This window comes from Macaca thibetana, chromosome 1, assembly GCF_024542745.1.
Source record: "Macaca thibetana thibetana isolate TM-01 chromosome 1, ASM2454274v1, whole genome shotgun sequence".
In the NCBI taxonomy this organism is placed as follows: domain Eukaryota; kingdom Metazoa; phylum Chordata; class Mammalia; order Primates; family Cercopithecidae; genus Macaca; species Macaca thibetana.
Window position 1 is genome coordinate 20877105 of NC_065578.1, and position 13873 is coordinate 20890977.

General features: G+C 50.0%; 1 protein-coding gene and 1 pseudogene across 1 annotated transcript; both read left to right on the plus strand.

Annotated features, from left to right (window-relative positions):
- Nucleotides 1–1621: 1621 nt before the first annotated feature.
- On the plus strand, nt 1622–13386 carry LOC126955738 (chymotrypsin-like elastase family member 3B). The gene is made up of 8 exons (XM_050792628.1): nt 1622–1806; nt 3088–3173; nt 5499–5596; nt 5713–5847; nt 8046–8182; nt 8541–8683; nt 10585–10737; nt 13294–13386. Exons 1-8 carry the CDS (start codon nt 1767–1769, stop codon nt 13309–13311), a joined length of 810 nt encoding a protein of 269 aa, XP_050648585.1. The 5' UTR covers nt 1622–1766; the 3' UTR covers nt 13312–13386.
- Nucleotides 11895–11994, plus strand: LOC126944722 (uncharacterized; annotated as a pseudogene).
- Nucleotides 13387–13873: the final 487 nt, after the last annotated feature.

Sequence of the window (13873 nt, forward strand, 5' to 3'; positions counted from 1 at the left end):
AATTTTCACAGCTGCTTCCGTTGTATCCACACACGTTCCACGAACCCAGGCTATCAGAGTGGCTAGGGTGTGATTGGAGGGGGGGTCACTCCTAAAAGAAAACCTGTCCAGCAAGATGTCTGACTTTCCCCCAGGAAGGATCCATTGAAATTGCCCTATCTGGCCGGGTGCAGTGGCTCATGCGTGTAATCCCAGCACTTTGGGAGGTCGAGGTGGGTGGATCACCCGAGGTCAGGAGTTGGAGACCAGCCTGGTCAACATGGTGAAACCCCATCTCTACTAAAAATACAAAAATTAGCTGATGTGGTGGTGCATGCCTGCAATCCCAGCTGCTCAGGAGGCTGAGGCAGGAGAAATGCTTGAACCCGTGAGGTGGAGGTTGCAGTGAGCCAAGATCGCACCACTATAAAGAAATAATAATCCATTGTGTGAATATGCTACACATATTCACGTACGAACCTTGATGGACGTGGGAGTTGTTTCTAGGTCTTTGCTGTTGAGGTTTGAGAACAGGGACTGTGGCAAACAATCTCATCCACACCTCCTGAAGCACGTGTAAGATTTTCTCACGGTGGAGACCTAGGAGGGAAACTGCTGGATCACCCATGAATTCAGCTTTCAGGGTCGCCTGCTCATTGACCTCATCTCCCACCACTCTCTACTTTGACTACCAAGCTCCTGTCACACTGGCCTCCCCTTCCTTGAACAAGCCAAGCCCATTACAGCCTCCAGAACTTCATACCTGCTGTCCCCTCCCTTCAGAGTGCATTTCTTTCGGGGATTCCCGTGGCTGGCTTTTATTTATCCTCAGGACTCCATCAGATGTGACCTCCTCAGCCCAAATATCACTTTCCCTGTCCCCCCATCTAAATGACTTACTCCCATTCCTACCCCAATCACCCATGTTTCACTTTCTTTTCTTTTCTGTTTTTTTGGTTTGTTTTTGTTTTTGTTTTTTTTAGAGAGTCTTGCTCTGTGGCCCAGGCTGGAGTGTGGTGGCATAATCGCAGCTCACTGCAGCCTCTGCCTCCCCACCTCTCGGGTTCAAGCGATTCTCTTTCCTCAGCCTCCCAGTAGCTAGGATTACAGGTGCTGGGATTACAGGTGCCCACCACCATGCCTGGCTAATTTTTGTAGTTTTAGCAGAGATGGGGTTTCACCATGTCTCGAACTTCTGACCTCAAGTGATCCTCCGGCCTTGGCCTCCCAAAGTGCTGGGATCACAGGTGTGAGCCACCGCTCCTGGCCTAGACTCAAACTCTAGAAGGGCTGAGACCATGTATTTTTCACAGCTGTATCCCCTAGAACAGCACCGGATATATAGAGAAAAAGTGCTCAACAAAAAATTTTTTGTGGAGGTGGGTACTAATATGAATCTCATGTTAGAGATGAGAAAACTGAGACTCAGAGAGGTTAAGCCATGTGCCCAAAGTTGCAGAGCTTGGAGGTGGCAGAACCAGGATTTAACCCTGTTCTTTCGGAAAGAGGAGGTCTTGTCCTGACATGAGTTTTTCTTCCCGAACCCCTGTTATCAGTTGGCTACTCCATGCCACCTGTGCAGCCACCTGTTAGAGGGAACATTAGGTCCTTCCTTTGGCTGTCACTCCTCCATCTGCAGTGGGTGAGGACTGTGGCCTTGGACCATGGGAGACCTGGAGTTCCACCACCTGTTCTGGGAGTAGGGCCCAATCAGCCCCCTGCTCACCTTCTGCCCTATATTAGAGCCCCAGGCTCTGTGTCCTTTTCTTATCATCACAAAACTCACGATGCTTCGGCTTCTCAGTTCCCTCCTCCTTGTGGCCTTTGGTAAGACCCCAACCTGTGTGTGTGCTCTCTGGGCTGCCCTAGACTAGGAATCCTTGAAATCTACCACTCGCTTTGAGTCCCATGACACCCTACGCCTGGTTCCACAGAAGGGGGTCTCAGCTTGTACCCGGGGGCATGACTATGGGGGCTTTCAGCTTATGATGGAGCAGGAGACTGGAGGGAACCGTGGATGGAGAAAGACCATGAAGGGCTGTAGTGGAAGTCCTTGATGGGGGCAGTAAACAAAGTCAAACAGTTAAGAGTTTGGGCTCTGTGGTTGGACGTCTTGGGTTGAATTTCCATTGTTCTACTTACCACTCCAACTCTCCTCTCACACTCCCGCTACCTGGCTCCATATACTATGCTCTGACATTTTCCTCATCTCTCTGCCGTATTCCATTCCAGCTCAGGGCCACCTCTTCCAAGCAGCCTCCCTTGACTGACAATAATGGTAACAGATAACATGATTGAGTGCTTACTATGTGCCAGGCAGAATGTTTAGGGTTTTTCTTACATTTTCTCATGTAACTTTCACAACAGCCGCATGAGATCAGTATTATCATTATCCCCATTTTACCGACCTTCAGGGAAGTAAAGTAGCTTATCATAGAACAAAAGGCAGAGCTGCACTTAATGTTTTTATTTTTGCTTTTTTTTGTATAGATGGGGTCTTGCTTTGTTGCCCAGACTGGTCTCAATATCCTGGCCTCAAGCAATCCTACCACCTTAGCCTCCTGAGTAGCTGAGATTACAGGCACATGCCACCATACCTGACTACTTTATTTTATTTTACTTTATTTTTCTAGAGATGAGGTCTTGCTATGTTGCCCAGGCTGGTCTCAAATTCCTGGGCTCAAGCGATCCTCCCGCCTCACCCTCTCAAAGCACTAGGATTACAGGTGTGAGCCACCACACACTGCCCAGAGCTGCACTTTGACCCCAGGAAGTCCTTCTTTAAAGCCTCCACTCTGTATGACAATAGCTATCAGTTTTTGAGGGCTCATCGAGGGCCAGGCATTGTTCTAAGTGTATCAACCTCTTCAATCCTCCCGATGAAGGAGGCCACATTTTAATCTCTATCCCTGGACTCCTGGGATTCTGTAAAGCCCTGCTCTAGTTTAAATGTTCACAGTTCATGTGTAGTTACTGAGGTCCAGAGGGCAAAAGAGGCTTGCATGGGGCCACACAGCCCGTTGAAAGCACAGCTTGGACTGGGACCCTGGCCTCCTCTTTGCTTGTTGGGACCCTTCAGATGATTGACAGCTCTCCTCTCCCCTCTAGCCTCAGGCTATGGCCAACCTTCCTCTCACCCTTCCAGCCGCGTTGTCAATGGTGAGGATGCGGTCCCCTACAGCTGGCCCTGGCAGGTAAGAGCAATACCAGCTGTACTCATTCCCACCATGGGCTCTGGACCCTAAGCTCTAATGGTGTGGCATCCAGCCTTGACACCATTGCTCCCTTTGCAATGTCCACTTCAGCTTCCAAAAACCAGGCAGCCCTTGGACCATCTACTTCACAGGGAGGTTTTGCCCACTCCATCTGTAACCCTCACTGGGCTATTTGCAACTTAAAAGTGGAATCGGGGGTGAAGGTAATGCTTAACTCAAGGAGTTGGCACACTGATGGTGGAATTTCAGGCACTGTGTTGAAGAAGTGAAATTTTGAGAGACTCATTTCTAGATTCCTAGGATGATACAACAGGGCTATGAGGTCTGAAAGCAATAAGGGAGTAAGGGGTCTTGTAAGGCCAGTGGAGGGAAGCTCAGAAGGCTGGACTTGATGTGCTGTGGTTGTTTAAATTTAATTAAATTAGGCCAGGCGCGGTGGCTCACGCCTGTAATCCCAGCTACTCGGGAGGCTGAGGCAGAGGAACTGCTTGAAACCGGGAGGCGGAGGTTGCAGTGAGACAAGATCGTGCCACTGCACTCCAGCCCCAGGCGACAGAGTGAGACTGTCTCAAAAAAAATTTTTTTTAATTAAATTATTATTATTATTGAGACAGAGTTTCACTCTTGTTGCCCAGGCTGAAGTGCCATGGCACGATCTTGGCTTACTGCAACCTCTGCCACCTGGGTTCAAGCAATTCTCCTACCTCAGCCTCCCAAGTAGCTGGCATTACAGGCACGCGGCACCAAGCCAGGCTAATTTTGTATTTTTAGTAGAAACAGGGTTTCAGTATGTTGGCCAGGCCAGTCTGGAACTCCTGACCTCAGGTGATCCACCTGCCTCAGCCTCTCAAAGTGCTGGGATTACAGGTGTGAGTCACTGCAGCCAGCTGAAATTTACTTAAATAATGTTAACAATTCAGTTCCTCGGTGCTTGCCATATTTCTTTTCTTTTCTTTTCTTTTTTTTTTTGAGACAGGATCTTGCTCTGTTGCCCAGGCTGGAGTGCAGTGGTGTGATCTGAGATCACAGCAGCCTTGATCCCCTAGGTCCAAGCAATCATCCCACCTCAGCCTCCTGTGTAGAGAGGACTACAGGCATGTGCCACCATGTGCAGCTAATTTTTATATATTTTTGTAGAGATGGGGTCTCGCTATGTTGCCCAGGCTTGCCTCGAACTTCTGAGCTCCAGTGATCCTCCCGTCTTGACCTCCCGAAGTGCTGGAATTATAGGCATGAGCCACCATGCTTGTCCTGCTTGCCACATTTCAAATGTTTGATAGTCACATGTGGCTAGTGGCTACCATATTGGACAGCAAAGATATAGAACATTCCCATGATCGTGGGAACTTTTATTGGAGAGGGTCAGCAGGCTTGTTCTGTAAAGGGCCAGAGAGTGAATATTTTAGGTTATTTGATGGTTTGGATGTTAATGACTTGACTGTGCCATGGTAGCATGAAAGCAGACACAAACAATACAGAAATGAATGTGACTATTTCCAGGACATCTTTATTACAAAAACAGACCAGGAGGCTGATGTGGCCCACGGTCCACGGTTTGCTAACCCTGGTCTAGAGGGAGCTTTTGAAAATCAGAATGTGTAGGAAATGAGAAGAGAGGCAAAGAATTCATCAGGGTGAGCTGTGCTTCAGAAAGCTCAAGAAGCCTTGAAAGATCTGAGGTTCAAAAGAGTCAGGGGGGCTGGGCATGGTGGCTCCTGCCTGTAATCCCAGCACTTCGGGAAGCTGAGGTGAGGAACTCAAGACCAGCCTGGCCAACATGGTGAAACTCCATGTCTACTAAAAATACAAAATTAGCCGGGCATGATGCCAGGTGCCTGTAATCCCAGCTACTCTGGAGGCTGAGGCAGGAGAATCGCTTGAACCCGGGAGGTGGAGGTTGAAATGAGCTGAGATTGCCACCATTGCACTCTAGACTGGGCAACAAGAGCAAAGCTCTATCTCAAAAAAAAAAAAAAAAAAAAAGATGGAGTAAGGGGTGTGTGATAGAACAGAGGGCCATCAAGGGCTCTCAGGAGACAGAAGGTAGAGAACGTTGGGGTCCCCAGGGAGGTCATAGTCCTGGTGCAGGGAGGCTTTGGAGAATCAAAATGTGACTCCCACGGAAAAATGATGGGGCCGCCACAGGCAGCTGTGCAGGTCGTGCGCTGCACATTTCAGAGCATGCTCTTGTTTTCTGTGCGAATGGCGCCCTCTAGAGTTGCACAGTGCACAACCTATACAGCCACTGGTGGCAACTCTCATGGTGGGGACCAGCCCACTCAGGCCCTCTTCCTGGGCCACCAGGTTTCCCTGCAGTATGAGAAAAATGGAAGCTTCCACCACACCTGCGGTGGCAGCCTCATCGCCCCCGACTGGGTTGTGACTGCGGGCCACTGCATCTCGTGAGTTCTCTACCCTGTCCCTGCCTATGACCTGGGCAGCCGGAGAGAGTGGGTGATGATGGGGAAGGAGGGAGGTGAGCCAGTCAGGCCCAGACTGACCTCACTTCCTCCCGCAGGAGCTCCCTGACCTACCAGGTGGTGTTAGGCGACTACAACCTTGCTGTGAAGGAGGGCCCCGAGCAGGTGATCCCCATCAACTCTGGGGACCTCTTTGTGCATCCACTCTGGAACCGCTTGTGTGTGGCCTGTGGGTGAGTGAATGCTCCAGTCTGGAACTCAAAGGCTCCTCTACTCGTCCCTCCATGACCCACAGCCAAGTCTGAGTAGGCTCCAACTCTGAGTAGGCATGCAGGGAGGGGGTGCTGAGTCCAGCAGCCTGTGTCCAGGTCTCACACACTGAGGGTTGAAGCCAGCAGAGTCTTTAAGGACCATCACCACCAAACCTGTCTTCCTATAGAAGGGATGGCAGAGCTCAGGGAGTGGCAGGAACTCCCCCAAGGCCACTTGGCTAGTAGCTTCAGAGCTCAGGGTTCCTCTGGTACCTTTCCCCTAAATCCGAGGGTTTCTCCATTCAATAGATGGCTCACCCAGTGCATCCTGGGCTCCCAGTACTATGGGTAAAAGGAGGAGCACTGGCCTGAGAGTCAGGCTCTGGCATTAACTCTCTGTATAGCCTGAGCAAGTCACTGGCCTTCCCTGGGCCTCAGTTTTGCCATTTGTCAAAAGGTGATCATGAAGTTGGGCATCCTGGGTGGTTGTGAAGGCCAAGGAGACAATCTTATGCCCTTCAAGTGTGTGAAAAATTAAGTCTGAGTGCCTCAGTTTTTTCTGGCGAGAGGGTCAAAGACGGGTGCGGAACCCCTGCAAAGGCAGTATAGGAGTGAAGCACCGTATGATGGAAACCCCGACCCGTCTTCACAGGGCTTCTGGGGTGAGTAGAGAGAAAACGGAGACCCAGACAAAAGGACTGGACTGGAGTGACACGCAGGCAGGTGAAGACAGAGGGCAGTGGTTCTCAAAATGTGGTCCCTGGGCTGGCAGTATCAGCATCACCTGGGAACCTGTAGAAATGTGAATTATTGGCCAGGCACGGTAATCCCAGCACTTTCAGAGGCCGAGGCAGGTGAATCACTTGAGCTCAGGAGCTCGTGACCAGCCTGGCCAACATGGTGAAACCCTGTCTCTGCTAAAAATTTAAAAATTTAGTCAGACATGATGATGCACACCTATAATGCTAGCTACCCTGGAGGCTGAGGCAGGAGAATTGCTTGAACCCAGGAGGCAGAGGTTGCAGTGAGCCAAGATCACTCCATTGTACTCCAGCCTGGGAGACAGAGCAAGACTCTGTCTCAAAAAAAAAAAAAAAGTGAATTATTGGGCCTTAGCCAAGATCCACTGCATCAGAAACTGGGGTGGGATGCAGCAGTCTATTTTTTATTTTGTTTTGTTTTTTGAAACTGAGTCTCGCTCTGTTGCCCAGGCTGGAGTGCGGTGGTGCGATCTTGGCTCACTGCAAGCTCCGCCTCCCGGGTTCACACCATTCTCCTGCCTCAGTCTCCCAAATAGCTGGGACTACAGGTGCCCGCCACCATACCTGGCGAATTTTTTTTTGTATTTTTAGTAGAGACGGGATTTCACCGTGTTAGTCAGGATGGTCTCGATCTCTTAACCTCGTGATCCTCAGTAGTCTGTTTTAACAAGCCCTCCAGGTGATTCTGATACTGAACTGTGAGGGTTAAAGCGCCAAAGGAGAGGGCAATTCTGAAGGCCAAGGGTCAGAGTGAGCCAAGGGGCTAGAAGTGCTTCTTAAAATTGCTAAACCTTGGCTGGGCATGGTAGTTCGTGCCTGTAATCCCAGCACTTTGGGAGGCTGAGGCGGGCAGATCACCTGAGGTCAGGAGTTCTAGACCACCCTGGCCAACATGGCAAAACCCCATCTCTACTAAAAATAATAAACAAAAATTAGCCAGGCATGGTGGCGTGCACCTGTAATCCCAGCTACTCAGGAGGCTGAGGCAGGAAAATCACTTGAACCCAGGAGGTGGAGGTTGCAGTGAGCCAAGATCATGCCACTGCACTCCAGTTTGGGCAACAGAGTGAGACTCTGACTCAAAAAATAAAAAATAAAAAAAATTGCTCAGCCTTAAGAACGATTTGGGCCAGGTGTAGTGGCTCATGCCTGTAATTCCAGCACTTCAGGAGGTGATAGCTGGAGGATCCCTTGGTCCAGGAGGCTGCAGTGAGCTATGATTGTGACACTGCACTCCAGCCTGGGCAACACACCGAGACTGTGTCTCAATAATAATGATGATGATGATGATGAAAGAGTGGATTTGGAGGGTAAAGGAGCCGGGGCATCTCAGAGGTGGAATAGCCTGGAGCAACAGCTGGAGGGTAGGACTTGGGCCGGCTGAAGGACCAGGCCCTGTGACTCTTCCCTCTTCCCCAGCAATGACATCGCCCTCATCAAGCTCTCACGCAGCGCCCAGCTGGGAGACGCCGTCCAGCTCGCCTCACTCCCTCCCGCTGGTGACATCCTTCCCAACGAGACACCCTGCTACATCACCGGCTGGGGCCGTCTCTATAGTACGTGCTGACTTCTCTAGCTGCCCACAGGGACAGCGTCAGAAAGACAGGGCTTGGGGGCTGCAGGTTGAAGGTAACACCAAGACCGGACCTTGTAGTTTTCTCCCGTTTCTCTCCAGCTGCAGCCTTCTCCTACCAACCTCCAAAACATGAATGTGGTCAGTTGCACATGTTTTGGTGCCTCCTGTGTGCCAGGTGCTGGGGATGTAATTGTGCACAAAGCACGCAGGACCATTTAGCGGGTGGGAAGAGAGTCCTCATCAGGGCGGAAGAGCTGTGCGCCCTGAATGCCCCCTTCCTCTGGGGCTCCTAGCCCCGTGCCCCCAGGCCCCTGACTCGGTGCTTTTTATCCCTGCAGCCAACGGACCACTCCCAGACAAGCTGCAGCGGGCCCTGCTGCCCGTGGTGGACTATGAGCACTGCTCCAAGTGGAACTGGTGGGGTTCCACCGTGAAGAAGACCATGGTGTGTGCTGGTGGGGACATCCGCTCCGGCTGCAACGTGAGTCAGCTCTTACCTGCACGAGGTGGTGCCGGGTGTGCAGGGCCTTGGAATGGGGCCAACTGTCTGGAACGTGGAGGAGGGATCTTACCTGCTTGCCCCATTCAGCCTCCAGGCCAGGCAGGACTTGGAGGAAGTCAGCGCAGTCCAGACACAGAGCCCAGGCCTGGGAGTCGGGACCCCCGGGTTGCAGTCTCAGCTCACACACTGACACGACTTGTGACAAGTCATTGTCTCTCCCTGGTCCTCAGGCTTCCGCATCAGCACAGGAGGAGATACTGGTACCATAACCTCTAATGCCAGGTCAACTCTGTCGTTCTGAAGTTATAATTCAACATTAAGAATTCTATCATTGTTCTGGGCACAGTTGCTCATGCCTATCATCCAAGTGCTTTGGGAGGCTGAGGTTGGAGGATTGCTTGAGGCCAGGAGTTTGAGACCAGCCTAGGTAACATGGTGAGATGCCCATCTACAAAAAAGCTTTTTTTAATTAGTCAGGCATGGTGGCACTTATCTGTAGTCCCAAATACTTGAGAGGCTAAGGTGGGAGAATTGTTTGAGCCTGGGAGTTGAAGCTTACAGTGGGCTATGATTTTTGCCATTGCACTCAAGCCTGGGTGACAGAGCAAGACATTGTCTTTTTTTTTTTTTTTGAGACAGGATCTTGCTCTGTTGCCCAGGCTGGAGTGCAGTGATGCCATCACAGCTCACTGTAGCCTTACCCTCCTGGGCTCAAGCAACCCTCCCAGGTCAGCCTCCCAAGTAACCAGGAGTACAAACGCACGCCACAATGCCTAGTTAATTTTTAAATTTTTTGTAGAGATGAGGTCTCACCATGTTGCCCAGGCTGGTCTCTAACTCTTGGGCTCAAGTGATCCTCCTGCCTTGGCCTTCCAAACTGTCGTGTTTACAGACATGAGCCACTGTGCCTGGTCAAGACCTTGTCTGTTAAAGAAAAAAAATACTATCAAATACCCTCATTGTATTTTTTTTTTTTTTTTTTTTTGAGACGGAGTCTCGCTCTGTCACCCAGGCTGGAGTGCAGTGGCCGGATCTCAGCTCACTGCAAGCTCCGCCTCCCAGGTTCACACCATTCTCCTGCCTCAGCCTCCCAGGTAGCTGGGACTACAGGCACCCGCCACCTCACCCAGCTAGTTTTTTGTATTTTTTTTAGTAGAGACGGGGTTTCACCGTGTTCGCCAGGATGGTCTCGATCTCCTGACTTCGTGATCCGCCCATCTCAGCCTCCCAAAGTGCTGGGATTACAGGCTTGAGCCACCGCGCCCGGCCCCCTCATTATATTATAATTGAATATGAATTAATAATTAACTATAGTACTGCCAATAAGAACTACGTTTATCTAGTGCTTCTTCTCTACTGGATATCGTGCTAAGATCATGCATCATCTCATGTAACTCCCTAGGCTCTTGGATAGATACTACTATTCCCTATCACAAATGAGTCAGCTGTCTGGGCGCGTGGCTCACACCCATAATCCCTTTGGGAGGCCGAGGTGGGTGGATCACCTGAGGTCAGGACTTCGAGACCAGCCTGGCCAACATGGTGAAACCCCATCTCTATTAAATATACAAAAATTAGCTGGGTGTGGTGGCAGGTGCCTGTAATCCCAGCTACCTGGGAGGCAGAAGAATCACTTGAACCTGGGAGCCGGGAGATGGAGGTTGCAGTGAGCCAAGATCGCACCACTGCACTCTAGCCTGGACAAAGTGAGACTCCACCTAAAAAAATAAAAAAAATTACAAATAATAAGGAAAAAATGAGCGAGCTGAGGTTTAGAGGGGTCAAGTAATGTCGGAATTTCTCGAAATCCCTAGAGTTCAGAACCAGTTCCATAAACCTCAGACATGGCTCAGCCACCCACCCCTCTCTGACGGTTCCAGGGTGACTCTGGAGGACCCCTCAACTGCCCCACAGACGATGGTGGCTGGCAGGTCCACGGTGTGACCAGCTTTGTTTCTTCCTTTGGCTGCAACACCCAAAGGAAGCCCACAGTGTTCACTCGAGTCTCGGCCTTCATCGACTGGATCGAGGAGGTGAGGAGGGCAGGGCGGCCGGGAGGGCTCCAGGGTGGTGGCTCTTCTGAGAGGTGATGGGTGAGAAACGTTGGATCCTGGGGGAGGGCCTAAAAGGATCCTAGAAGCTCAGTGGGGAAGGGCCCTTGGGGACATTCCAGAAGAGCTTGGGGATGTTTTCTGATATAGTGTGTCTCCAGGAACTTGATGGCTTCTGAGTGGCGCTTGGAACTACAGCTGAACTTCCTTATTTCAACAAGTATTTATAAAGTATCTCCTCTGGTCTTGTCCTCTCTTGTCAGGGAGGATAGAGAGACATGCCAGACCAGAGGCTGCCTGCTGGGGGACAGGTGATTACATAAACGATAATGACAAAGTCTGACGAGAGCCAAGAGCGGGGAATCCAGGCCCCAGGCTTCATCTGGGGATGGGTGATCAGAGTGGATTAATAATGCTCATGATAACAGTAATAGCTTAAAAAAAAAAAAAAAAGAAAAGAAAAAAAAGAGAGAGTAATAGCTGGGCTCGGTGTACTCATGCCTGTAATCCCAGCACTTTGGGAGGCTGAGGCAGGTGGATCACGAGGTCAGGAGTTCAAGACCGGCCTGGCCAAGATGGTGAAACCCCATCTCTACTAAAAACACAAAACTTAGGCGGGTGTGGTGGCGGGTGCCTGTAATCCCAGCTGCTTGGGAGGCTGAGGCAGAGAATTGTTTGAACTTGGGAGGCGCAGGTTGCAGTCAGTCGCGATCATACCACTGCACGGCAGCCTGGGTGACAGAGCAAGACTCTGTCTCCAAAACAACAAAAAGTAATAGCTAGCTGGGTGCAGTGATGCCCACCTGTAGTCCCAGATACTCAGGAGGATCGCTTGAGCCCTGGAGTTCTGGGCTGTAGTACGCTATACCCATTGGGTTCTGCACCAAGTTTGGCATCAATGTGGTGATCTTCTGGGAGTGGGGACCACCAGGTGGCCTAAGGAGGGGTGAACTGTCCCAGGTCAGAAATGGAGCAGGTCAAAACTCCCATGCTGATAAGTAGTAGGATCACACCTATGAATAGCCACTGTACTCCAACCCAAGAGGCGGAGGTTACAGTGAGTTGAGATGGTGCCACTGCACTCCAGCCTGGGCAACACAGCAAGACCCTGTCTCTTAAAAAAATAATAATAATAATGCTTGCTTTGGGAGCACATAAACTAAAATTGGAACGATACAGAGATTAGCATGGCTCCTGCACAAGGATGATATGCAAACTCATGAAGACTTCCATTAAAAAAACATTTCTGGCCTAGTGCAGTGGTTCGTGCCTGTAATCCCAGCACTTTGGGAGGCCAAGGCAGGCGGATCACCTGAGGTCAGGAGTTCAATTCCAGCCTGGCCAACATGGTGAAACCCCGTCTCTACTAAGAATACAAAAAATTAGCTGGGCGTGGTGGTACATGCACGTGGTCCCAGATGCTGTGGAGGCTGAGGCAGGAGAATTGCTTCAATCTGGGAGGCGGAGGTTGCAGTGAGCTGAGATTGCGCCACTGCACTCCAGCCTGGGTGACAGAGCAAGACTCCATCTCAAAAAAAAGAAAAAACAAATGGTAATAGTGATGATTTATAGATCATAATACCTTGGTTCCCAGACCCATGTTAAAAAATATATATATATATAAGGCCAGGCACGGCAGCTCACTCCCGTAATCCCAGCACTTTGGTAGGCTGAGGCAGGTGGATCACAAGGTCAGGATTTTGAGACCAGCCTGGCCAATATGGTGAAACCCTGTCTCTACAAAAATATTAAAAAATTGGCCGGGTGTGGTGGTGCATGGCTATAATCCCAGCTACTAGGGAGGCTGAGGTAGGAGAATTGCTTGAATATGGGAGGCAGAGGTTGCAGTGAGCCGAGACTGCGCCATTGCACTCCAGCCTGGGTGACAAAGCAAGACTCTGTCTCAAAAAAAAAAAAAAAAAAAAAAAAAAAGGCCAGGCGTATTGGCTAATACCTGTAATCCCTCCACTTTGGGAGGCTGAGGTGGGCAGATCACGAGGTCAGGAGATTGAGACCATCCTGGCTAACACGGTGAAACCCCGTCTCTACTAAAAATACAAAAATTAGCCAGGCGTGGTGGCGTATGCCTGTAGTCTCAGCTACTTGGGAGGCTGAGGCAGGAGAATGGCATGAACCCAAGAGGTGGAGGTTGCAGTGAGTTGAGATCGTGCCGCTGCACTCCAGCCTGGGCAACAGAGTGAGACTCTGTTTAAAAAAAAAAAAACCCAAAGTATATATTTTCTGTTTGTATATATACATACACACACACACACACACACATATATATATGCACACATACCATCTAAATTTGTGCCAGGCATTGTAGAGAGAACCTTAGTTAACAATTTAATCAAGAACCCCCCCATGAGGTAAGTTCTATCATTATCTCTACTACATAGAGGAGGAAACTGAGGCTCAGAGAAGTCAATCCCTCTCCCAGGGTCACACAGCAGGGCTGGAAGTTGAACCTAGTTTCATCTGGCTCCAGAACCTGTGCTCCTAAATTGACTATTCTGTCCATCCCCCCAACTTTTCCAGACCATAGCAAGCCACTAGAACCAAGGCCCAGCTGGCAGTGCTGATCGATCCCACATCCTGAATAAAGAATAAAGATCTCTCAGAAAAGTCCAAGTTGAATCTTTCTTTGTTGACTCACCTCTTCCCCTCTGGCCTGTTCCTAAAATCTTAGATCTCATATGCAGAGATAGGATCAGGTCCAACCCTTTCATATGAAGATGAGGAAAAAATGATGCTGGGAGAGAAGGGAGTTGCTTTCCGGTGACCTGACCATCCTGGTTTGCCTGGAACTTCAGGAATTCTTAAGACACTGGACACTTAATGCTAAGACTGGGAAAGTCCCAGGAACACTGGGGCAAGTTGGTCGCCTTAGTATATAGTCACACATAAGTCAGTAGCTTTTCAATGCAGGCATATAAATGTGGTAAAAATCTGCAGATAGGCTGGGCACGGTGGCTCAAGCCTGTAATCCCCGCACTTTGGGAGGCCGAGGCGGGCGGATCACGAGGTCAGGAGATGGAGACCATCCTGGCTAACACAGTGAAACCCCGTCTCTACTAAAAATACAAAAAAAAAAAAAAAAAAAAAAAAAAAATTAGCC